The sequence below is a fragment of the Carcharodon carcharias genome, chromosome 3 (genome assembly GCF_017639515.1).
Source record: "Carcharodon carcharias isolate sCarCar2 chromosome 3, sCarCar2.pri, whole genome shotgun sequence".
NCBI classification, from domain to species: Eukaryota; Metazoa; Chordata; class Chondrichthyes; order Lamniformes; family Lamnidae; genus Carcharodon; species Carcharodon carcharias.
Genome location: NC_054469.1, coordinates 170,935,921 through 170,956,035, shown reverse-complemented (window position 1 = coordinate 170,956,035; position 20,115 = coordinate 170,935,921). Strand labels below are relative to the sequence as shown.

The 20,115-nt window shown below is 37.6% G+C and overlaps 1 protein-coding gene across 9 annotated transcripts in view; it reads right to left on the bottom strand.

The window, feature by feature from the left end:
* The window catches only part of LOC121275778 (triple functional domain protein-like), a 650,960-nt gene that overhangs the window by 371,069 nt on the left and 259,776 nt on the right, over positions 1–20,115 (bottom strand). For 8 of the 9 annotated variants that reach the window (XR_005942563.1, XM_041183384.1, XM_041183386.1 and 5 more), the window contains 2 exons: positions 18,326–18,517; positions 4,548–4,679 (listed from right to left, as the gene is read on the bottom strand). Coding sequence is in view for 8 of the 9 variants with exons in the window: in XM_041183384.1 (XP_041039318.1) it covers positions 4,548–4,679; positions 18,326–18,517 (324 nt within the window). In the remaining variant the exon portion in view is untranslated. The remainder of the gene's footprint in view (positions 1–4,547; positions 4,680–18,325; positions 18,518–20,115) is intronic. The other variant, XM_041183390.1, reaches the window with a different exon arrangement.

Genomic DNA, 20,115 nt, shown 5'->3' with positions numbered 1-20,115 from the left:
GGATTGATAAGGAAGAGCCAGCATGGTTTTCGAAAGGGGAAATTGTGTTTAACTAACTTGCTGGAGTTTTTTGAAGGGTAACAGAGATGACTGATAAGAATAATGCTGTTGATGTGGTATACATGGACTTTCAAAAGGCATTTGAAACAGTGCCACACAACAGACTTGAGTTATTGTTCGTGAATTAAAAGGGCCAGTAACAACGTGGATACAAAATTGGCTGAAAAATAGGAAGCAGAGAGTATTGGTCAATGGATATTTTTCGGGCTAGAGGAAAGTTTATAGTTGAGTTTCCCCAGGGGTCAGCATTGGGACCTTTGCTTTTCCTGATATATATTAATGATCTAGATCTTGGTGTGCAGGAGACAATTTCAAAGTTTGCAGATGTTACAAAGTTTGGGAGTGTTGTAAACTGTGAGGAGGACAGTGTAGGACTTCAAAAGGACATAGACAAGTTGGTGGAGTGGACAGATAGGAGGCAGATAAAGTTCAATGCAGAGAAGTGTGAGGTCATGTATTTTGGTAGGAGCAACATGGACAGACAATATAAAATAAGTGGTGAAATTCTGAAGGGGGTGCAGCAGCAGAAAGACTTGGGCTTATATGTACATAGATCATTGAAGGTGGCAAGACAGGTGGAGAGAGCAGTTAATAAAGGATATAGTATCCTGGTAAAAACAAAAAAACTGCGGATGCTGGAAATCCAAAACAAAAACAGAATTACCTGGAAAAACTCAGCAGGTCTGGCAGCATCGGCGGAGAAGAAAAGAGTTGACGTTTCGAGTCCTCATGACCCTTCGACAGAACTTGAGTTCGATTTCCTGGACTCGAACTCAAGTTCTGTCGAAGGGTCATGAGGACTCGAAACGTCAACTCTTTTCTTCTCCGCCGATGCTGCCAGACCTGCTGAGTTTTTCCAGGTAATTCTGTTTTTGATATAGTATCCTGGGCTTTATTAATAGGGGCATAGAGTACAAGAGCAAGGAGGTTATGCTGCATTTATATAAGACACTCGTTAAACCTCAGCTGGAGTATTGTGCACAGTTATGGGTGCCACATTATAGGAAGGATGTGAACACATTGCAGAGAGTACAGAAGAGGTCTCCAAGAATGGTTCCAGGGATGAGAAACTTCAGTTACAAAGATAGAGTGGAGAGGTTGGGACTGTTCTCCTTGGGGTAAAAAAAGGCTGAGGAGAATTGATAGAGATGTTCAAAATCATGAGGGGGCTGGACAGAGTAGATAGGGAGAAACTGCTCCTGTTCATAAAAGGATCAAGGATGACAGGGCACAGATTTAAAGTAATTTGCAAGAGGGGCAATGTGGCGTGAGAAAAAACTTTTTCACACAACGAGTGGTTCGGGTCTGGAATGCAATACCTGGAAGTGTGATGGAGGCAGGTTCAATCAAGGCATTCAAGAGGGCATTAGATGACTATTTGAATAGAAACAATGTGCAGGGATACGGGGAAAAGGCAGGGAAATGGCACTAGGTTATAACGTTCATTTGGAGAGCCAGTGCAGACACGATGCGTCAAATGGCCTCCTCCTGAGCCATTGAAATTCTGTGATTCTGTGATATGAAGTTGGCTGAGTGACAGGAAACAGAGAGTAGTGATGAATGGTTACTTTTTGGACAGGAGGAAGATGGAGTTTCCCAAGGGTTGGTACAAGGGCCACTGCTTTTCTTGATATATGTTAATGATCTAGACTGGGTAGGCAGGGCACAATTTTAAAATTTGCAGATGATGCAAAACTTGCAAAGACTGTAGCTGAACTATCTCAGTTTTAAATGCAGCTCACTGTTCCATTAGTTTTCCCTGCCACTCTTTGGTTCCAATTTACCTAGGAAAGATCCATTCTCACTTCACAAATTGCCTCCTTTAATTTAGGATTTTTAGCTTAGCTTGCTCCTTGTCCTTTTACATGGCTAACCTAATCCTTACGATATCATGATCACTGTTCCCTGAAGATTCCCTTACTGACAACCTCATTCTCCAGAACCAAATCAAACAATGCCTCCTTCCTCATTGGACTGGAAATATAAAGAAAATTCTCCTGAACACAATTCAGAAACCCTTCATCTTCTCTCCCCTTTACACTGTTATCCAAGTTTACATTAGGGTATTAGAATATTAATTTTAAAAAATTAAAAACTATTTCAAAAAATAGTTTAAAAATTAATCATTTGACAGCACTCCACAAGTATAAAATTACTTTTTCACTGCCAGTTCTATTAATTAAATGTTATTGATCACACTACCATTAGAAACCCAGTTACACCTGACTGAGCAAGTTTAACTTTTTATGGGGTTTCCAACAGCGATGTGGGAGCAGGAAAGTCAAAGTTCCTCCTCATTTCAATGATAGTCATAACGGGGAGGGTGGGGGCAGCCTGTAGGGGAGAACTGAGTACAGACTGCAACTTCTGGATTTCTGCGCTAATTTGTGCATGTGCTATATTCCAAAGTTGTAATCAGTATCAGAGTTCAAGAATGGGAAACCCTGATATTTTGTCATTAACCATGCCTACTCCCACCCTCACAAAATCCAGGCCATTGTTTCAGGCCGATGGTCTTTGAATGAAAGTGAACATTTCAAGTCACTGACCTATGTTTCTCTTTCCATAGATGCTACCTGACCTGCTGAGTACTTTCAAGCATTATCTGTTTTTATTTTAGATTTCCAGCATCCAGTACTTTGCTTTCATATAGGGAAACATCAGACACTAAAAGAACATTTTAATTAGTACTATTTTATTCGTGACAGAATTGCAAAAATTTTACTCCCTCAAAACTAAGCCATTTTTATCCTTTAACAGTAGCTATTCCTACAAAAACAATCCTCTGTTAACAGAATACGTGAAAGCTACACAAAGCGTGTGTATCTGTTAAGTGGAAAACTGACCACACATTAATCGATCTAATAAAATGCACTGGGGCGGGGAAGGAGAGGTGGTGGGGGGGAGGTTGGTGGCGGGATCGGTTAGCTCAGTTGGCTTGTATGGTTCAGAATTACGCCAGCAGCTCAGGGTTCAATCCCCTTCCCAGCTGTGGTAGATTTGGGGGCCTGGCTTCTCTTCCTGTCCCATAGTAAAATCACGGTTTGAGCCATGGTTCACGATCCTTAAATAATGAAGGATGCTATCTGGAGATGATGATTTTGGGCATTCTATCTCTGAATTGTATAAATAATATGGACTCCAAATATTCCAAACTAAACTTCTGGTTTGTAAGGAGAGCAGAAATAGATTGCTCCAATTGCCTCATGTCCCTGGATTAAATAAGATTTAATAAAAATCAGCCAAACTTCTTGCTATTGACCACTTTCTACTGGTCCCTGTTGGAAGGTGCACAAATGTACACATTAGTCAAGAACAGGATTCAGCTTTACTGTGATATCCTCAAAATCAAATCAGCTAGTAACTTTTTTAATGTTTACTTATTAAGAGTGGTCACTCATGCCTGTTCAAACTCATGAAATCACAACAAATCAAGAGTTACTGTTTTCAGAAGAGGTTAAAAAAAAGTTTTTTTTTAAAGTGATTATAAGCATGCCAGCCTTTCCAAAAGTGCTAGTTATGGGAAATTAGGTTTTTGGTAGACTCTTTTTTTGAAGATCCCACACTTTGTAAGAAGCTTGATAAAAAAATCTATGCACAAATTGTATTCGTTTTTCCACAAATCGAGTTTACTGAAATCTAGAGATTAAATTCACTCATTAAATGTTATCTTTTCCAACATAAAAGAACTATGACAAAGATTATAATTTGACAAAAAAAATTCAAAAACAATCAGTTCCAACCAAATACTGTTTTGGAAGTCTCAAAGGATTCTTAATTTAAAACCACCACAGATTTCACAGGGGAATGCTTTGAATTTCCTCTAAACCTTTGCAAAGACAACAGCCTAAGTATGGCATAACGCTGATCTTTAACATAGAAGGCTATGTAAATTTGCACATAAGTGTTTTTACGCTATGCCCAGGTTCCTTTATAAAGCAATTTAGCAGAACCTCTGCAAAAGCTCTGTCTTGCAATAATAAAGCTCAGTCACCCATGTAAAATCCAGGGCAATGTCAGTTATGAGTAGCCTGTAAATTTACATCTAAAATTTTAAGTCCAGCTAAAACCAAGGTCAGATTTCTAGTGTTTAATGGTAATTTTTAAATTGCTCACCTCTGTTACCTTTTCCGTATATGTGAATACATTTTTATGGCAACAGAATGAGTTACATTAAAAATTAAAAACTTCCAGTACTGTATTTTCTTAAATATGGTGTGCCGAATGTACGTAAAAATGTTGGTTTGATACTTCAAATTTTAAACATGCATAAAGTGGGTCTTAAAGGAAAATGTCACAAGTTCCATGCTTTCTTTGTGTCCTGATTGGTTATGTGCCTTTCCACTAGTTTTTTTTATATTCTGGTGTATGCAAATGAGTTGGTCTTGGAACTTCAGCATATCTACTATAGAACCCTCCATTAAATTTGACATAGCTGGTCCTATTTCCCTAACACCTTGCCATTCGCTCCAAAGTAAATCACTTACCTCCGAGTACGCCAATGTTATTTGTTCATATAAACCTTGGTGGTGGTGAATGGAATCTTCCAGATCCTGCAGTTCTGAAGGAAGCTCAACCTCTCCACAGGCCTTACACCATGAATCCACATTGCTCATGTACTGGGGAATAGAAACCCATGGTCAATGTTGGACACTTCAGTTCTTTAGCTTACTGCATTTGAAAAAGTTCCTGGGGGAGAAATTTGTTTGCTTAGTGCCACTTCTTTATGCAGACTAGGGTGATTACCTGGGGGCAGGCATAAACCATATGTGGCATTCTTCAATGGTATCAACCATTGCTAGATGCGGCACTACATGAACAAACACCCCTGCCTCATGATACATTGTTTTTTTTTGTTTGAAATGATGTAGAAATTTCAGCACCACAGAGCAGAAGTAAACACTACATCTACTGCTTTTAATAATATCAGAATATTCCCTCACGGCGTTACTTACAGTGAGTCAGGTTGCACATTGTTTTATAATGCCATGCAAAATAGATTCTGTGAAGTGTAGGTGCAGCCCTTTAAGAGGTTGCTGTTTTTAAATAAATATTGGATGATGTCAAGCAAGAGGCTCCAGTATTTTGCAGTCTTGGAGAGATCTTTTGTTTATACTTTATTTTGGACGTTTGGCACTAAGCCATTGACTTGCTCCTACCTTTAACAAATGCCACTGCTCCTGCCTTCTTCTACAAAGCCTCTGTAACATTATCAATTTGAACTATCTGCCCAAATTTTCATTTAAAGATGCAATGATTTCTGTTTTAATTACTCTCTGTGGAAAAGCATTCTATTCTCAAACAACTCTCTATATTTAAAAAGTTCTCCTCACTCACAAATCAGAGAAAATATTTTTACATTTTCACTTCCAAAATTCTTCATATTAAAAAAAATCTGTTAAATCTCCTTAGTCTTCCCTGCTCTGGTGGAAACAGTCCTACCATCTCATTATTAATATATTTCTCAATTATTAGTTTTCTATTTCTAACATCATCTGGTGAATCTACGCTTTTCAATCCCTATTTTTGATGATGACTTTAAATTTATAGTTGATTTACTCACTAGCCAACAAGTGAAAACAATGCTTTTATGATTTACTTCAACAAAACCCAAACAGGTTTCTTAATTTATTTTATCTTTCATATCCTTGGTATCATCTCAGTGAATTTCTTCTTGACTCTCTTCATGGTGTTAGCATCCTTTCTAAATTAAGGTACCCAAAACTGGGTTGGCCCATCTAGTAATGACGACAAAGCTCTCAGCATTCACCATTATGACTCCTCCAAAACTGACAGCAACTTTTGAAGTCTGCATATGGGCAATTAAATGCAGAAATCCAGAAGTTGTTGATAGTGATTCTACGTTTCTCCATAGAGTATGCTGTTCAAGATCCCCCCACCCCCACTCAACCCCGAATGCAATCAAGTAGAAATCACTCAGTTGACAAGAACTTGTCCTTTTATTTCATTAGTCTCACTGCAAAAATCCTTGAAAAAGTGAGACCTTTTTGAATGGTGTAACTGGGTTTTTAACTGAGTACTGACCTCATAATTACTACCAAGCAACCTCACTGTCCCCTGTAAACAGGGCGACCAATTGTCCTAGAGTTTACAGGACCGTATCTGAAGCTGTTTGCCAGTGCCCCAGCGTGTTTGCTGCCAGGATGGCCTCTGTCCTGTATTTCAGGTCTGTGATTCTTGCACATGTGCAGTACACCCCTGCCCTCCCATTTCCACTCGCCGCTCCCCATCATAACTACACCACCCCACCCTCCCAAACAGTCTTGGTAGCAAATCCCCACTCCTACAGTCACAAATGCCAAATTATCCCTTAATTTTACCCCCTGAGAGTTGGTCACCTTCCTGTAAAACCAGTTTTATATTTGTTGAATGTCAAATTTTTCCATTATGATAGAAAATCATCATTGAAACAATACTTTTTAGAAGTTTCATTGATACTTAAGCTTCTACTGTAATCCCATGTGTATGTTCCAATCATTTGTTTAAATACATGCACACATATTGAAAACAGCATTAGTTCCAACTCTGATTCTTGGGAACACAAATGTCTACCTTCCTCCAGACTGAAAACATTAAGTGTTACTGTTTTCTGTCCTTTGACCAACTTCCTAACCATTCTGCTACATTCCCTTTAATGATTTACTTATATTAGTGGGTCTCCTTTCTAGCATATCCAAACACCTTTTGAAAATTTATAAGCGCAACAGCCACTGCACTTCTTTTATCAATCAAATTAGTTTTTTTTTGTCTCAAGGAACTCTTAATACATTTTATCGGACATAATTTGTCCTTTACAAATCTTAGCTGGGTGCTCTTAGTTGAACCATGTATTTCCTTTGGCCTCTGAAAACCAACCTACTAGCAATGTTAGACTTACTGGTCTACAGTTACCAGGCTTATCACCTTTTCCCTTTTTAAATACAGGTGCTGCATTGGTAACCAACTTTCCACATTTACCATACATTGAAATAAACAGGGCGCTTATAACTGTCAGTTTGTCAGGACAAATTTCAAGCACAATGTAAGTCATGACATTTAAAATGTAAACTGCCCATGGACAAAAAAAAAGTACTCATTTGCAGCCTGCCCAGTGCAAAGAAAATTGAGAGGGAACATTGTTGACAACCCTCCAGTCTTCTGGCACAACTTTTACATTTCAAGATGACTAAAAGGCATTGGACAGAGCCACTACCCCTTCCTGTCTGGTGTCCCTTCATGTTCTGGGATGCACACTGTCAAAAGCCTTTTCCACTCAAATTTCATGCTACTTTTTTTAAAATCAGCAATTATCCTGTATAATTGTCCCACCTTCTCTCCTTGCACCTTTTCATTGCCACTAGCACACTCTTCTATGAAAAGTGAGGCAAACTAATTGGTACTGTCACCATTCCTTCATTCTCCATAAAATTATTTTCATTTTCACTTCTAACTGGTTCTATCCTATCCTTTCTTTGACTTTGTTTCATCTTTATTGTGTGTTTATAAAATCCTGCACTATTTCTGCTTATGTTGCCTAGCAGTTTTTCTTTTTCTCCCAGACTTGTCAAAATAAATGGGATTTAGAAGCAGCAACAGACAAGAATATCTTTAAACTACTTTCAATACCAACTCCAGGAAAATATCTTTTCACTTTGCTGGCGTCTTGAATGCCCTCATGCTTCCACATTCTACCTAAACCCAAGAAAGCAAAACAGCTATTCACACTACATCGATCCACCGATACTTACACATCTAATTATCTTAGGATGCTTTGCATAATCATTTGCCAGCATTGCTTTTCCTGCATAATCTCTCAGGGCAGGGCAGCTCTCTTATGTCACAGCAAAATTGTATGTTGTATTCTAGGTGGGCCCATCCAGAGCACTGACATCAGTATTAATTCTGGGCATTTCAAAGCAATTGAACTGACAATATAACTCAGCTTATTGCTAAGGTAATTTTGATATTGTAATTATCCAGAGTCCACAAAGGATCACGGACACCTTTAGAGAGAGTTGGTTTTTTGAAGGGGACCGCCCTGCAAGCATTGGGAAAAGCGAGGAGACAGACCTCCATGAACTACCATGGGGATTGAACCTCCGCTATTGGCATCATTCTGCATCGCACTCTAGCCATCTAGCCAACTGAACCATCCCATCCCCACTATCTGTACTGCTAACTCGACACGTTTGGACACAGTTAGTGATGGGTCAACTGACAGCTCCTGGTCTGATGAGTTCTATCTCATACAAGTGTCTCCTCTTTCACATCTAATATTCAATAAGCTGGTTTTGTATATTCTTACCTTCAGCATTAACAGTATTACTCCCTTCCACCTGACCTCACCTCAAAAATAGTTCTGGACCAGAAGTGACTGTACCTTAGAAATGGGTGCCCCGAACCAGGATTTGAATTAATTCTAAATGCAACAGGAAAGCAAGGATTTTTACCAATACATTTTAAATTTGGATAGGTTTCCTATCTAGCCAAACTGTTTAAAGGCCATTTGAATTTTAATCTTCTAACACATACTCCTATTTTATGGGGTACACAATGCAATAATGGGCCAAATCTTGCTGGAGTGGACGATTCAAAGTGCTGAGTCAAAAAACTGTTGCTAGGAGGAATTGTAATTATACCTGAAACCTTTGACCAACTCAAGTTGATTAGTGGAATCACCGTAGTGCATAATATTAATCCACAAAATTGCTCAATTGCATCCTCCAGATGGATTTGGTGAGTACCTCTAGTGGTTGGAGCTGCAGTATTCTTCAGCTATGGAAGGGAATTACCTGTTAGGGAATTCATTCCTGAAACCTAACAGCTGATGTGAAGTTTGTGTGCATGTCAACGCTCTCCTGGCCACCCTCCCAACTTCCACCCCCAGTACATATAAGCTGACCATTTCATACTCAGGCTGACTTCTTTTCACCCATTGCTACATTGACCTACCTTGATTTCCAGTCCAGCAAAGCCACGATGTTAAAATTCTCATCATGGCCTTATCCCTCACTGTCTCTGTAATCAGGGCATTCTCTTCTTTGCTAGGTTTCCATGTATCCCTCCTGCTACGTTATGAGGGGCATGGACAGGGTGGATAGGGAGCAGCTATTCCCCTTAGTTGAAGGTCAGTCACGAGGGGACACAAGTTCAAGGTGAAGAGCAGGAAGTTTAGGGGGGACGTGAGGAAAAACTTTTTTACCCAGAGGGTGGTGACTGTCTGGAACGCGCTACATGGGAGGGTGGTGGAGGCGGGTTACCTCACATCTTTTAAAAAGTACCTAGATGAGCACTTGGCACATCATAACATTCAAAGCTATGGGCCAAGTGCTGGTAAATGGGATTAGGTAGGTAGATCAGGTGTTTTTCACGTGTTGGTGCAGACTTGATGGGCCGAAGGACCTCTTCTGCACTGTGATTTCGTGATTCTGAGTGGCACTCTCATAATGTGTGACATTAGATATTTTCCTGTACTCTTCAGTTCAAGCATAATTTACACAATACCTTGCTGGAAGTGCAAGTTGAGAACAGTACAGGGAGAACAATGGGTCTAAACCTTAACCAGTGACATTTAAGAATTGAGAAAGAAAAGAATGGAGAAGGAGGGTGATTTAAAAGTGGGTAAAGAAAGAGAAATAAAGGGAGGGGAAAAGGGTTTGATTAAGAGACACAGGAATAAAAGGATTGATAAACAAAAAATGTAAAAATATATATATTTTTTAAAAAAACTTTACAGACAATTTACTACATGTAGGAAGAGACTCAACAGTTTAAACCTTCTGGGCCAAGAAATTAAGTGGAATTGCTTTATTAACTATCAAGTAATTAAATAGGTACTTATGTTGTTAATGATGAGCCTTAACATTCTGTGGTGAGTTTAATAGCCAATTAATATGAAAATCCATCAAGTTCTAACTAATATTGGGGGTGTGGTTGAGACCAAGCTGCCGCATGTGTGTTTATGGAGATTTGCAGCCCACAGTGCATCTTTTCTTTGCTTTAACTTGCTAACCAATTTACACATTAATAACATCATAAATCATGAACTCATTGTTATATGTACAAAACTATTTGGCCTAATATTTGCCAAGCATTCTTTTTTTAAACAGTTTTAATAGCTACATTCAAGTTTAGCTAGAATTTGCCAACGTAATATTACCTGGACTGCAGCTCTGTAAAAATATCACAGTTGCTATTGATAGCTGCAAGCATATTTGTAATGTGCTGCATTACGATCCATACAATATAATAAAGCTCAACAAATCTTTAAAATAGGACTTAAGAACAAATTAATCATATCTACAAATGCAGCATGTTTTTAACATCATTTAAAAGACAAACTGTTGAGTGATCTATAAACATTACAAAGCTTGACCATTAACACCTGATGAGGTGTTTTTCACATCTAAATAAATGTGCTTATCGATTGCCAAAAATGCCCCAGTCCTAGCACTTTATCAAATGAAAGATTTTGAACCATCACTGAATTGGTTACTGGGGATCTTTCACATTGAGATAAAAACATTTGTATAATGTGCTTAATACACTAACTGGCTTTAGCAAGGCAGCAAACAAATTAAATGAAGAGAGCCAGACTTTTGCAACTTATTTAAATGTTTTATTTATTTAACATGGACAGCAAGTGCTAGAAAAGATAGAAAATGGATTTGTGCATGAAAATTTTATTCTCAAGCATTTTATTATTTTATCAATTTTTAATTTAAGTGGGTTTGACTGTAGTCTGTTCCTTTAAAGTGTTTCCTCCCCTAATTTTATCCTGAAGGTGCTGCAGGGTAAGGTTATGCAGGTATCGTCAGCCCTCTGATATCTCACCCAAATGACAATTCTTCATTGTTGAGACTAGACTGATGGTGCGCTAAGACTGATGAGAGACTTGTTCCTTTCTTACATATATACCTACAATCAAATGCATATTGTAAATGGCAACCAAGGGCAGGAACTGGCTAATATTCTTCCCTGCTTCTCCCAACCTGCAATATCCCAACCAGCAGGCCATTTTCTCCTTACTCTACTGATTCATTGGCTAAGAGTTAGCTCATCAAATACCAGTGATTTTATTTGATTATATGGTTCTGTAACATACAAAGCAGTAAGCCTACTGCTCTGAACCACTAAACACCCCCAATTCCATTTTTGTACATCTTTCGCATCTAGACAATTTGCATTTCATTTGCACACAATCCCCAACAGAAGCAATCTGAATATAGTCAACTTGATTCTTGGCCTATCTTCTATAAAATACTTCTTTGAGTTTATCTTACCATGACTTAATCAAAATTTCCAGCAAGATGATTGTACAACAAGGAAGTATAAAGTGTTATAATTCTTTGGAAGACAGAGCTATGCCTCTATTTTTAAATTTCAATTAGGTTTGAGCAATGTTAAAGGTACTGTAATATAGCAATTAAGATGCAGCAACTACTACCATAGACTTTGGTGTATATGTGTCAACATTAAGAAGCCTTGAAAAATCACTCCAAAAATGGGGTCTCCATATATTATGATGGCAGCAGTTGCACTTAATGTTGCACAAATGGTTCTCTAAGAAAATTAACTTCATTCAGCAATACTTGAAACAAAATGTTGGAAAAAATAGCTACCAGTTAGACTCAGAAATGTGAAAGCATTATCTAAAACTGACACTTCAGTGCAGCACTGAAACAGTATCTAACTATTAAGTGTTCTTCAGATAAGAGGTTAAGCCAAAGCCCTGTCTGCCTTCTCAGGTGGACAAAACAGACCCCATGGCACTATCTAAAGAGGAACAGGTGACTTCTCCGAGAGTTCTGACTAATATTCAATATGTATCCTTCAGCATCATCATTAAAATAGCTTATCTGGTCATTTATCTCGTTGCTGCTTGAGGAACTTTGTAGTCAGCAAATTTAAAGACATGTTGGTCTACAATTGAACATTGACTTCATTGGTTGTGAAGCACTTTAGGGTGCCTGCAGGTCACAAAAAGCACTGTGTGAATGCAGGTTCTTTCTTACTTATTTAAGTAGGAGAGAAAATGTCTTCTGTTTCAAGCACTCAAACATGCAATGAGATGCTAAACAGACAGTACTAATACAGGCAGTTAATTAGCTCTTCAGTTGGATTTACATGTAAACTGAAGTATTTCAGTTGGGGTTGTATTTGCCAATAAAAAGATTAAATAATCGATAACCTTAGCGATAATCTCACTGCTGAACTATTTGAAATATATCCAATACCATCACATCTGCCTTTCACTGAAATCTTATTCAGTTATTCTCCTTACCAAAATTAGGTATTGTGAAATTTATAACGGGGAGATATATAAACAGGGCAAAAGTTTCACTTTTGGTGCAATTGGTGATCTGGGTGCAAAAAATGCAACAGCATTGAAAAACGTTTTTCCCCCAAAGTTGCTGTTCGAAATAATTTGCATATTACAAACAAAAAACTCTTCCATAAACCAATGCAATCAGGCAGCATACTTTAGAACATAATTTTTTGAAAGGTTTTGCATTTAGAAAATATTTGTGATATACTTAAGAGTATACTTAAGTATACTTAAGAAAAGCAACTTTATTAATACAGCTTAAAATGTATTTATCAAAGTAATTAATGATTTTTAATCAGTGACCACCTGTGAGCAACGATCTTAAACAATTGAAAATGACTATCAAAAGCTATGCAGAGCCACTTACTAGTTGCATTGGTGCACTGCAGTCAGATTTGCAGAATTTTTTTAAAATTAAAAGCTTTAAAACATGCCCATTGATGTCCTTGCGCCTAAATAAAAAGTTCAATTTTCAGAACATCCTTGATAGGATTAATAAAAATTAGTAACTTAGTAAAAACTCATACTGACGGTCATGGTCATTTTCTGGGCAAGTCTGGCTTTTTGTGCGATGGTCTTAGCTCAAATGATTTTCACTAAACATAATGAGAGCTTAAAATTCCATGATTTTTTGCACGAGCTTGGTTGAGCTTGAGCAAATTGCGCTGAAAAAGACAGCACAACCTAGCAGAAACTCATGCCCATAAAACCTTTAAAACATTTTGAATTCACAACACCCAGCCTTGCAGTTTACTTAAAATCTTCTCCACAGACAATTTTTATTTTCCAAAATCTTTCCAACCATGCAACATAATTTATTTATCTTTTTAAGGGTCCAATTTAAATTCCCTGCTTTTACTCTCCCTACAGCTTTGCCAATCAACAGTTAAGACTTCAGGAAGCATAACGACTGCTGCTCAGTACTTTGTGGCGCTCTCCCACATCAATATATCAAGAACGTACAGCAGAGAAGATTGGTGTAAACCCACCTCTTTTCAATTTTGGGAATATCTACACTGATATTCCACCCAACTTTGCCTATGGTTTTATGTACAACAATTCCTTATATAATTACAGATCTACTGCAGCAACAGCCAAATGACAAATAGTTTATGCTACATATTTGCTACTGAAATTACTTCCTAGTAGACAAATCTGATTATAACAAACCCTCAACAAATTAGATCAAATGCAATACTACTACAGAGGTTTCTGTCAAAGAACCAGATAATCTAAGGCTTTTCAGCCTTGAAAACAAGTGATAAGAAGTAAATTTCATAATGGTATCCAAAATAATCCAAATCCAAACTGGTAAAAGATAAGTTTAAGACTGATGACAGGAAGTCATTCCTGACACTGAAAATGCCAAATACTTGGAATAAACTTCAATGTTAGGTAGCAGAAACAAAAATTATGGAAATATTTAAGAGATATTCAGATTCTGTGTAAAAGGATCTTAAGTTTATCTAATTGATGAGTTATGATAAACAAATAGCCTTTCTTTTATCTGTATTTGCTACTAAATGCGCTTGTGCAGTGTCAATGTCCAGTTTTACTGGGGCTCCCATATATATCTCATCTGGTTGACTGTGATTCAGTTACTAATGAAAGTAGCATGGCTTTTAGCAATTGTGGCCAATTAGTAAAGTGGGCTACTAAGTCAACTAAACTAAATCCTCACAATTGACAGCAACAAAGTGTCAGAATGCCATCTTAAAATCTCTTTAACAGGATAAAACATTTGATGAATGGGCTCGTTTCTTTACCATATATTATCAAGATCTCCCCTGGCTCTGCTCAAAGTGAGTCAGATGATGCACTTTTTCATAAAGGCAGAAGTATTGATCCACTGAATGCAAAATGTATTGTTCTATTATTACATTTAACAATAATATGCCCTGAACTGTAAAAGGTCATAAAACTTATTACTCTAAACAGGCATATTCTAATACAACTTAGTGGCTTCTTGGGCACTTTATTCCTCTCCAGGTTGACAACTGCTGGTTAATCTCCACCTTCTCAAGGTCAGAAAAACAGCAGGAAATAATTAGCATTTTTTCTATTTTTTTTAATATACAATAGTTGTTGCATAAAAAGAAATGCTACTTTTGTGTTTCAATTATATACAAACAGCCATAAATTTCACGTATCAGAAGGGATAGAAAAAAATGCTCATTTTTTAAGATAAATGTATTTTCATAAGCTTTAAAATATCTGGGCAAAAGCTGGTTCATATGCTAAAAAGGCACTTTAAATAAAAAATAGTTTACATTGTCAAAAAAAATCTCAAAACCATTGTTTCAAAGTCTTATAACTACTCTTCAGCAAATGAACAACAAGAAATAAGACAGAAACTGGGACAGAGGGTGGCAGGGAGGCTTTTTGAAACAGGAAGACAATCAAATTTGTTGAAGGAAAACAGGGATTTCATTGAGGTAAAGCAAGTACAAATACTGGAGGATAGTTAGAAGCCAACCTACTTAAGTAAACTAAGCTACTGTTGCAGGGTAGCATTATTTATTTTGTATTGCTTACATGAAGGTAAAGTGTGCAGATTGAATTATGTGAACTCTTGCCATAACAACGCTTTTGTGACATAATTAGATTATTGATTCAAATGAGTCTTTGGTCTGCCTTAAAGAAATTGAAGTTGAGCCCATGCAAGAAATATAAATGTCCAGTTCAAATCACGATTCTATCCTCTGGAGTGTGCCTATAGCCATGATGATTTAGGACATTATGAATCAACTTCCGTAAGATTAAGATGCTCAGATCCCTTATGAGAGCAAACTGTACCATTGAAGCTGAGTAGGTACTTGCGACAACCGAATTTGTAACAAGATGTTACTTGGAAAGAATGGAGAAATCATCTAGTCAAAGTCATATTACTCAGTAATCAAATGAATGTCTCAGTGGATGAATGATAATACCTCTTATTCACTAGGGTATTAAAATATTAGCTCTTGGAAACAAAACAATATGATAAAAACAAATATGTTTCAATATAAGCTTTAAATTTGGAATAGTTTGCACTTCTAATATTGAATAGATTAGAGCAGGTTCATAATAGACAGGAAGCTTTTGTACATCTTTTTCCACAATTATCATATTAACTGTACATTGATAATAAATAATCTAAAACAGGGAGTATCACTGCTTGAAAACAGAATTTAAAGCCAAGAAGTGGTAGTGTAGAAAGAGATTTGTGTGTTTTTTTAAGTTTTCCCTTTAATGCACTAGAGGACAAAAATTGTTGCAATTGAAAATTCAATGTGGTCCTATATTACCTTTTAAAAAGTGCATATTGTGAAGCGAAATGGTAAATGAAGAACCTTTAATAAAGTACACACCTGGCTCAGAATTTGTCATGGAAATTAAAACATTATATTTTAGATTTTAAGTGGATCTATTGCTAGGTATTTTGATAGAAACATGGAATGGTAATGGTTATCCACAATCAAAAAAATCAAGAGAATAAATACACTCCATATATATTTAAAATCTTGCCTATTTGATGACATTTATAGATTATTCCACACCAGTGAGATGTTCATTAAACAGGAACTACAAAGAAACCTGACAAACCTGAGAGGGTCCTTGAGAGAGCGCAGAGGAGATTTACCAGATGATTCAAGGAATGAGGGTTTTTAGCTACAAAGGTTAGATTGGAGAAGCTGTATTGTTCTTCTTGGGGCAAAGGAAGTTGAGGGGAGAATTGATAGAGGTGTACAAGATTATGGTAGGTTTACAAAAGGTAGACAAAGGAAAGCTGTTCCCATTAGCTGATGGTACATGGGCTAGGGGGACACAGATTTAAGATTTTGGGCAAGAGGTGGAGGGGGAATATGACAAAGAACTTTTTTACATGGCGAGTGGTTATGACGTGGAACTCACTGCTTATGAGGATGGGGATTGGAGATGATGAATGATTTTAAAAAAAAATTTCATGGGCACTTGAGCGAAATAGACCTACAGGGATAGGGCAGGGGAATGGAATGGATTGGATTGGCCTCCTGAGAGCCAGAATTGACTCAGTGTTCTCTTCCTGTGCCATTACGACTATGATTCTCTATATGCAAATATTTCCGTAAAAGGTGAAATATGTCAAAAACATAGAATGTAATGTTTAAACAAATAGCAGAATGTAACCTTAGCGTGTGTCACAGGAACATAGGACATAGAAAAATAGAAGCAGGAGTAGGTCATTCGGCCCTTCAAGCCTGCTCTGCCATTCAATATGATCTACATGATCATCTATCTCAATGCCATACTCCTGCTCTCTCCCCATATCCCTTGATGTCTTTAGAATCTAGAAATTTATTTCCTTCTTAAATACATTCAGCGTCTGGACGTTCATAAGTACGTTATGACCATTAAACCCCATTTTGCCAAGGTATGAAAATTAATCTTAACGGTCATTTGGAATTGCAAAAATTTTCTGTAGTAACTAGGATGGAGCAGAGTTTATAATATGATTGCTGGACTTTTATATTCAACACAATTATGCTCTGGCATTAGTAACACAAAATTATCAACAACTAGGCATCAAGTTACTTTAAAAATAGTTTTTGCTGTCCTTTAAATATGCTAACTAAAACTCGTGCATAGAAGAGAAAAACAGGTATTCATACCATTAGAATACCTTATTTTAGCCCATGTTTTCTCTCTAATTTTGCTGTTTTTTAGGTTACAATTACAGCAATGGATTTTGCTCCCAACTAACAAAGATATTGGGCACAAGTATTTTCATAGTAACAGGCAGTTGTTAAATAGATGGGCCTGACTGGTGGTTCTGCTCGACATTTTAGACTTTTAGTCTGATCATAAGCCTCCAGGCTAAACCATTGTATCAATCTACAAATAAAGAATGCACGCAGACTTCAGTACAAGGACTTTAATGGCATTTTTTTCCCGAGGTAATTTTCAATAGAAACTCTAGTCTTTTTTTAATTATGTTAATGATGTAACTTTGTATCTATAACAGCTAATTCCAGTCATAAGAAGTGACTAGACAAGCCAACCTTGCATACCGCTTGATATTGGGATCCATTAGTTGCACTCTTAATTGTACAGCTCATTACAGGGCCAATATTAAGGTGCCAAAGAAAAGTCATCCAAGGAAAAGGGGTAAAATTCTATATAAGATAACCACTTAACTCCAAGGCAAATATGGATGACCAAAATACTCAAATTTACAAACATCCTCAACAAAGCCTCAGAAATTGAACGGCCAGGTAACTGGGAGAAGGCTAGGAAACAGGCTGCAGCTTCCAAAGGCAGCTATTTGGTGCATCCAGTTGATTGAATTGATGGAGATCACCCTGAATGACAATACCCCAATGTAATCATGCCATTGTTTTATGAACAAAATGCGCAAATAACACAAAAGCACCACCAGCATTCTATTACCAGCAGTTATTGTCTTCTTTAGTCAATTCCTACAGTATAATTAAAAAAAATATTTTTGAGGTGCATTAATTGTTTGAGGTGTAAACCATGCCATTGAAAACTGGGCAGTACATTTGAAATTACTTTAGATTGCATTCAGAATAGTAGAATTTGCAAGGAATCAGGATGCCTTGAATCTTACATATGTATTGCAGAAGTGTATCAATATTAGTCTGGTTTGACTCAGCAGGTCCGGCAGCATCATGACCCTTCGACAGAAGGACTCGAAACGTTAACTCTTTTCTTCTCCGCCGATGCTGCCAGACCTGCTGAGTTTTTCCAGGTAATTCTGTTTTGTTTTGGATTTCCAGCATCCGCAGTTTTTTTGTTTTTAGTCTGGTTTGCCCTGTTGAAATGCTTGGACTCTACAAGAAGCTTTTTCTTAAGAGAATAAAGCAGCTGAAAAACACACAGATGGTTAACAAATTAATTACCTGTGGCACCTGTCCATATAAACAGCAGTTACAGATGTTGTAAACATTTACTGACCTGTTCAGCTTTCTGATGAAAGACAGCAGACATGTCAAGCAAGGTGCTACGCTCATCTAATGCTGCTGCGAATGCCTTCCACTCCAACTCTAGCTGACTGGCAATCTGCTTGATTTGCTGAGATGCATAATGGTTAGATTCCAGTAAACGATTGGCCACTGACATTATGCGGTTGATGTTGACATATACATTCTGTTGAAAAGCACACAACACAAACAACTATTAGTCTTTGTCAAATAAGCAAAGGGATATCTAAATGATAGGCAGTTTGAATAATGTATTATTAGTTTTACTGTGATTGTGCAAAGCAACATGGAATGAATCGTCTCAGTCATGTGTTTATGCATTCCAATAAGATATTTCAGCTTAATTTTCACTTTTCTTATAACAAAGGCAGGGGTTTAAATTGTCAATGTAAACTTTTTTGCTTAACTTAAATTTGCAATCAAGATAGGCTAAGAGGCCACTCACATATATAATTGCATTGCCCAAATAACATATCATCAGATTAGCAATTAAAGAGTTTATGGGGAGAATTTTCACATTGGCGTGTGGGATGTCGGGCATGCGTCCCAGCGTCACCGCGCGTCATTCCAATCTTTCGTTCGGCAGGCGTGCGCCAGAGACAGTTGCGCACCCACCAAACTGTCAAAAGCTTGTTAAGGCCTTTAATAAGCCAAATTAGGTAATTGACAGGGCTGCCCATCCAACCTTAAGTTGAGCGGGCAGGCGAAGAGCCCAAGTGGCCTTCGCGTTTTTCAGGAAACCTCATCCACGGGCGGGATGAGGGTTCCTGAAGGCTTTATTAAATAAATTTTTTAAATGTTGACAGTTCATTAGCATGCCCCAGCTCATGTGACACTGTCACATGAAGGGATATGTCTGAATAATTTTAATCTTTCTTTTTTTCAAACTTTCAATCTGAGCTTAAACTCCATGAGGCAGCTCCATGCTTCAGGGAGACTTCTGCGTTCTTTCAGCACAGACTCCGATTCTCCCTCCTCCCCCTGCGCTACCAGGCAGGCGTCACACTGGGCGGGCCTTAATTAGCCCACCCACACAAAATGGTGACACGCAGCTGATCGGCTCTGCGCCCGCCCACACTCCCGACCAGCCCGCCTGACAGACAGACAGAAGGTTCTGCCCATATTATAATAAAACAAACTTTCTCTGAACATCTTTATAAAGACACAGCTGTGTTTTTACAGTGATGACCAATATTAGGAACACCACCAAGTGTAATCATGCCGATGATGTCTGAACATCCAAAACAACCTTGTGTTTTTGCCAAATCTTACTGCAAGGCCAGATAGGCAAATATTAAGGATCACTGCCATCCATTCTTGAAATAGGTTCCTGCTGTGAAAATTCAAAATATTTGCAGAATAGCTGTTACTATATCTAAATGTTTCTAACAAGCATGCCCCCCCAAGCTCCTAGCTATAAATTAACCATCATATAAAAATAGCAAGTCAAGGTTCCAAAAGCCTTGAAACAACAGTAGGTAAAAATAACATTGTGACAGATTGAAAACAAAGCCAAATATTATAGGACAGCTCCAAACATTACCCTGAGCAATCAACTGCTGTTGTGTCCTACATATAAAAATAATCACATTTACTATGTTCCAGAAATTGGTAAAACAAATGTGAAGGAAGGTAAACCAATGCATGCAGTCTGAGCCCGATAGCCATGGTTGCTTACACAATTGTGGGTCTTCTAAAGTCTTAAACAAGAAGCCAAACAGCTGTGTTAAGAAGTGGAAATATAATTAAATAAGCATGCAAAAT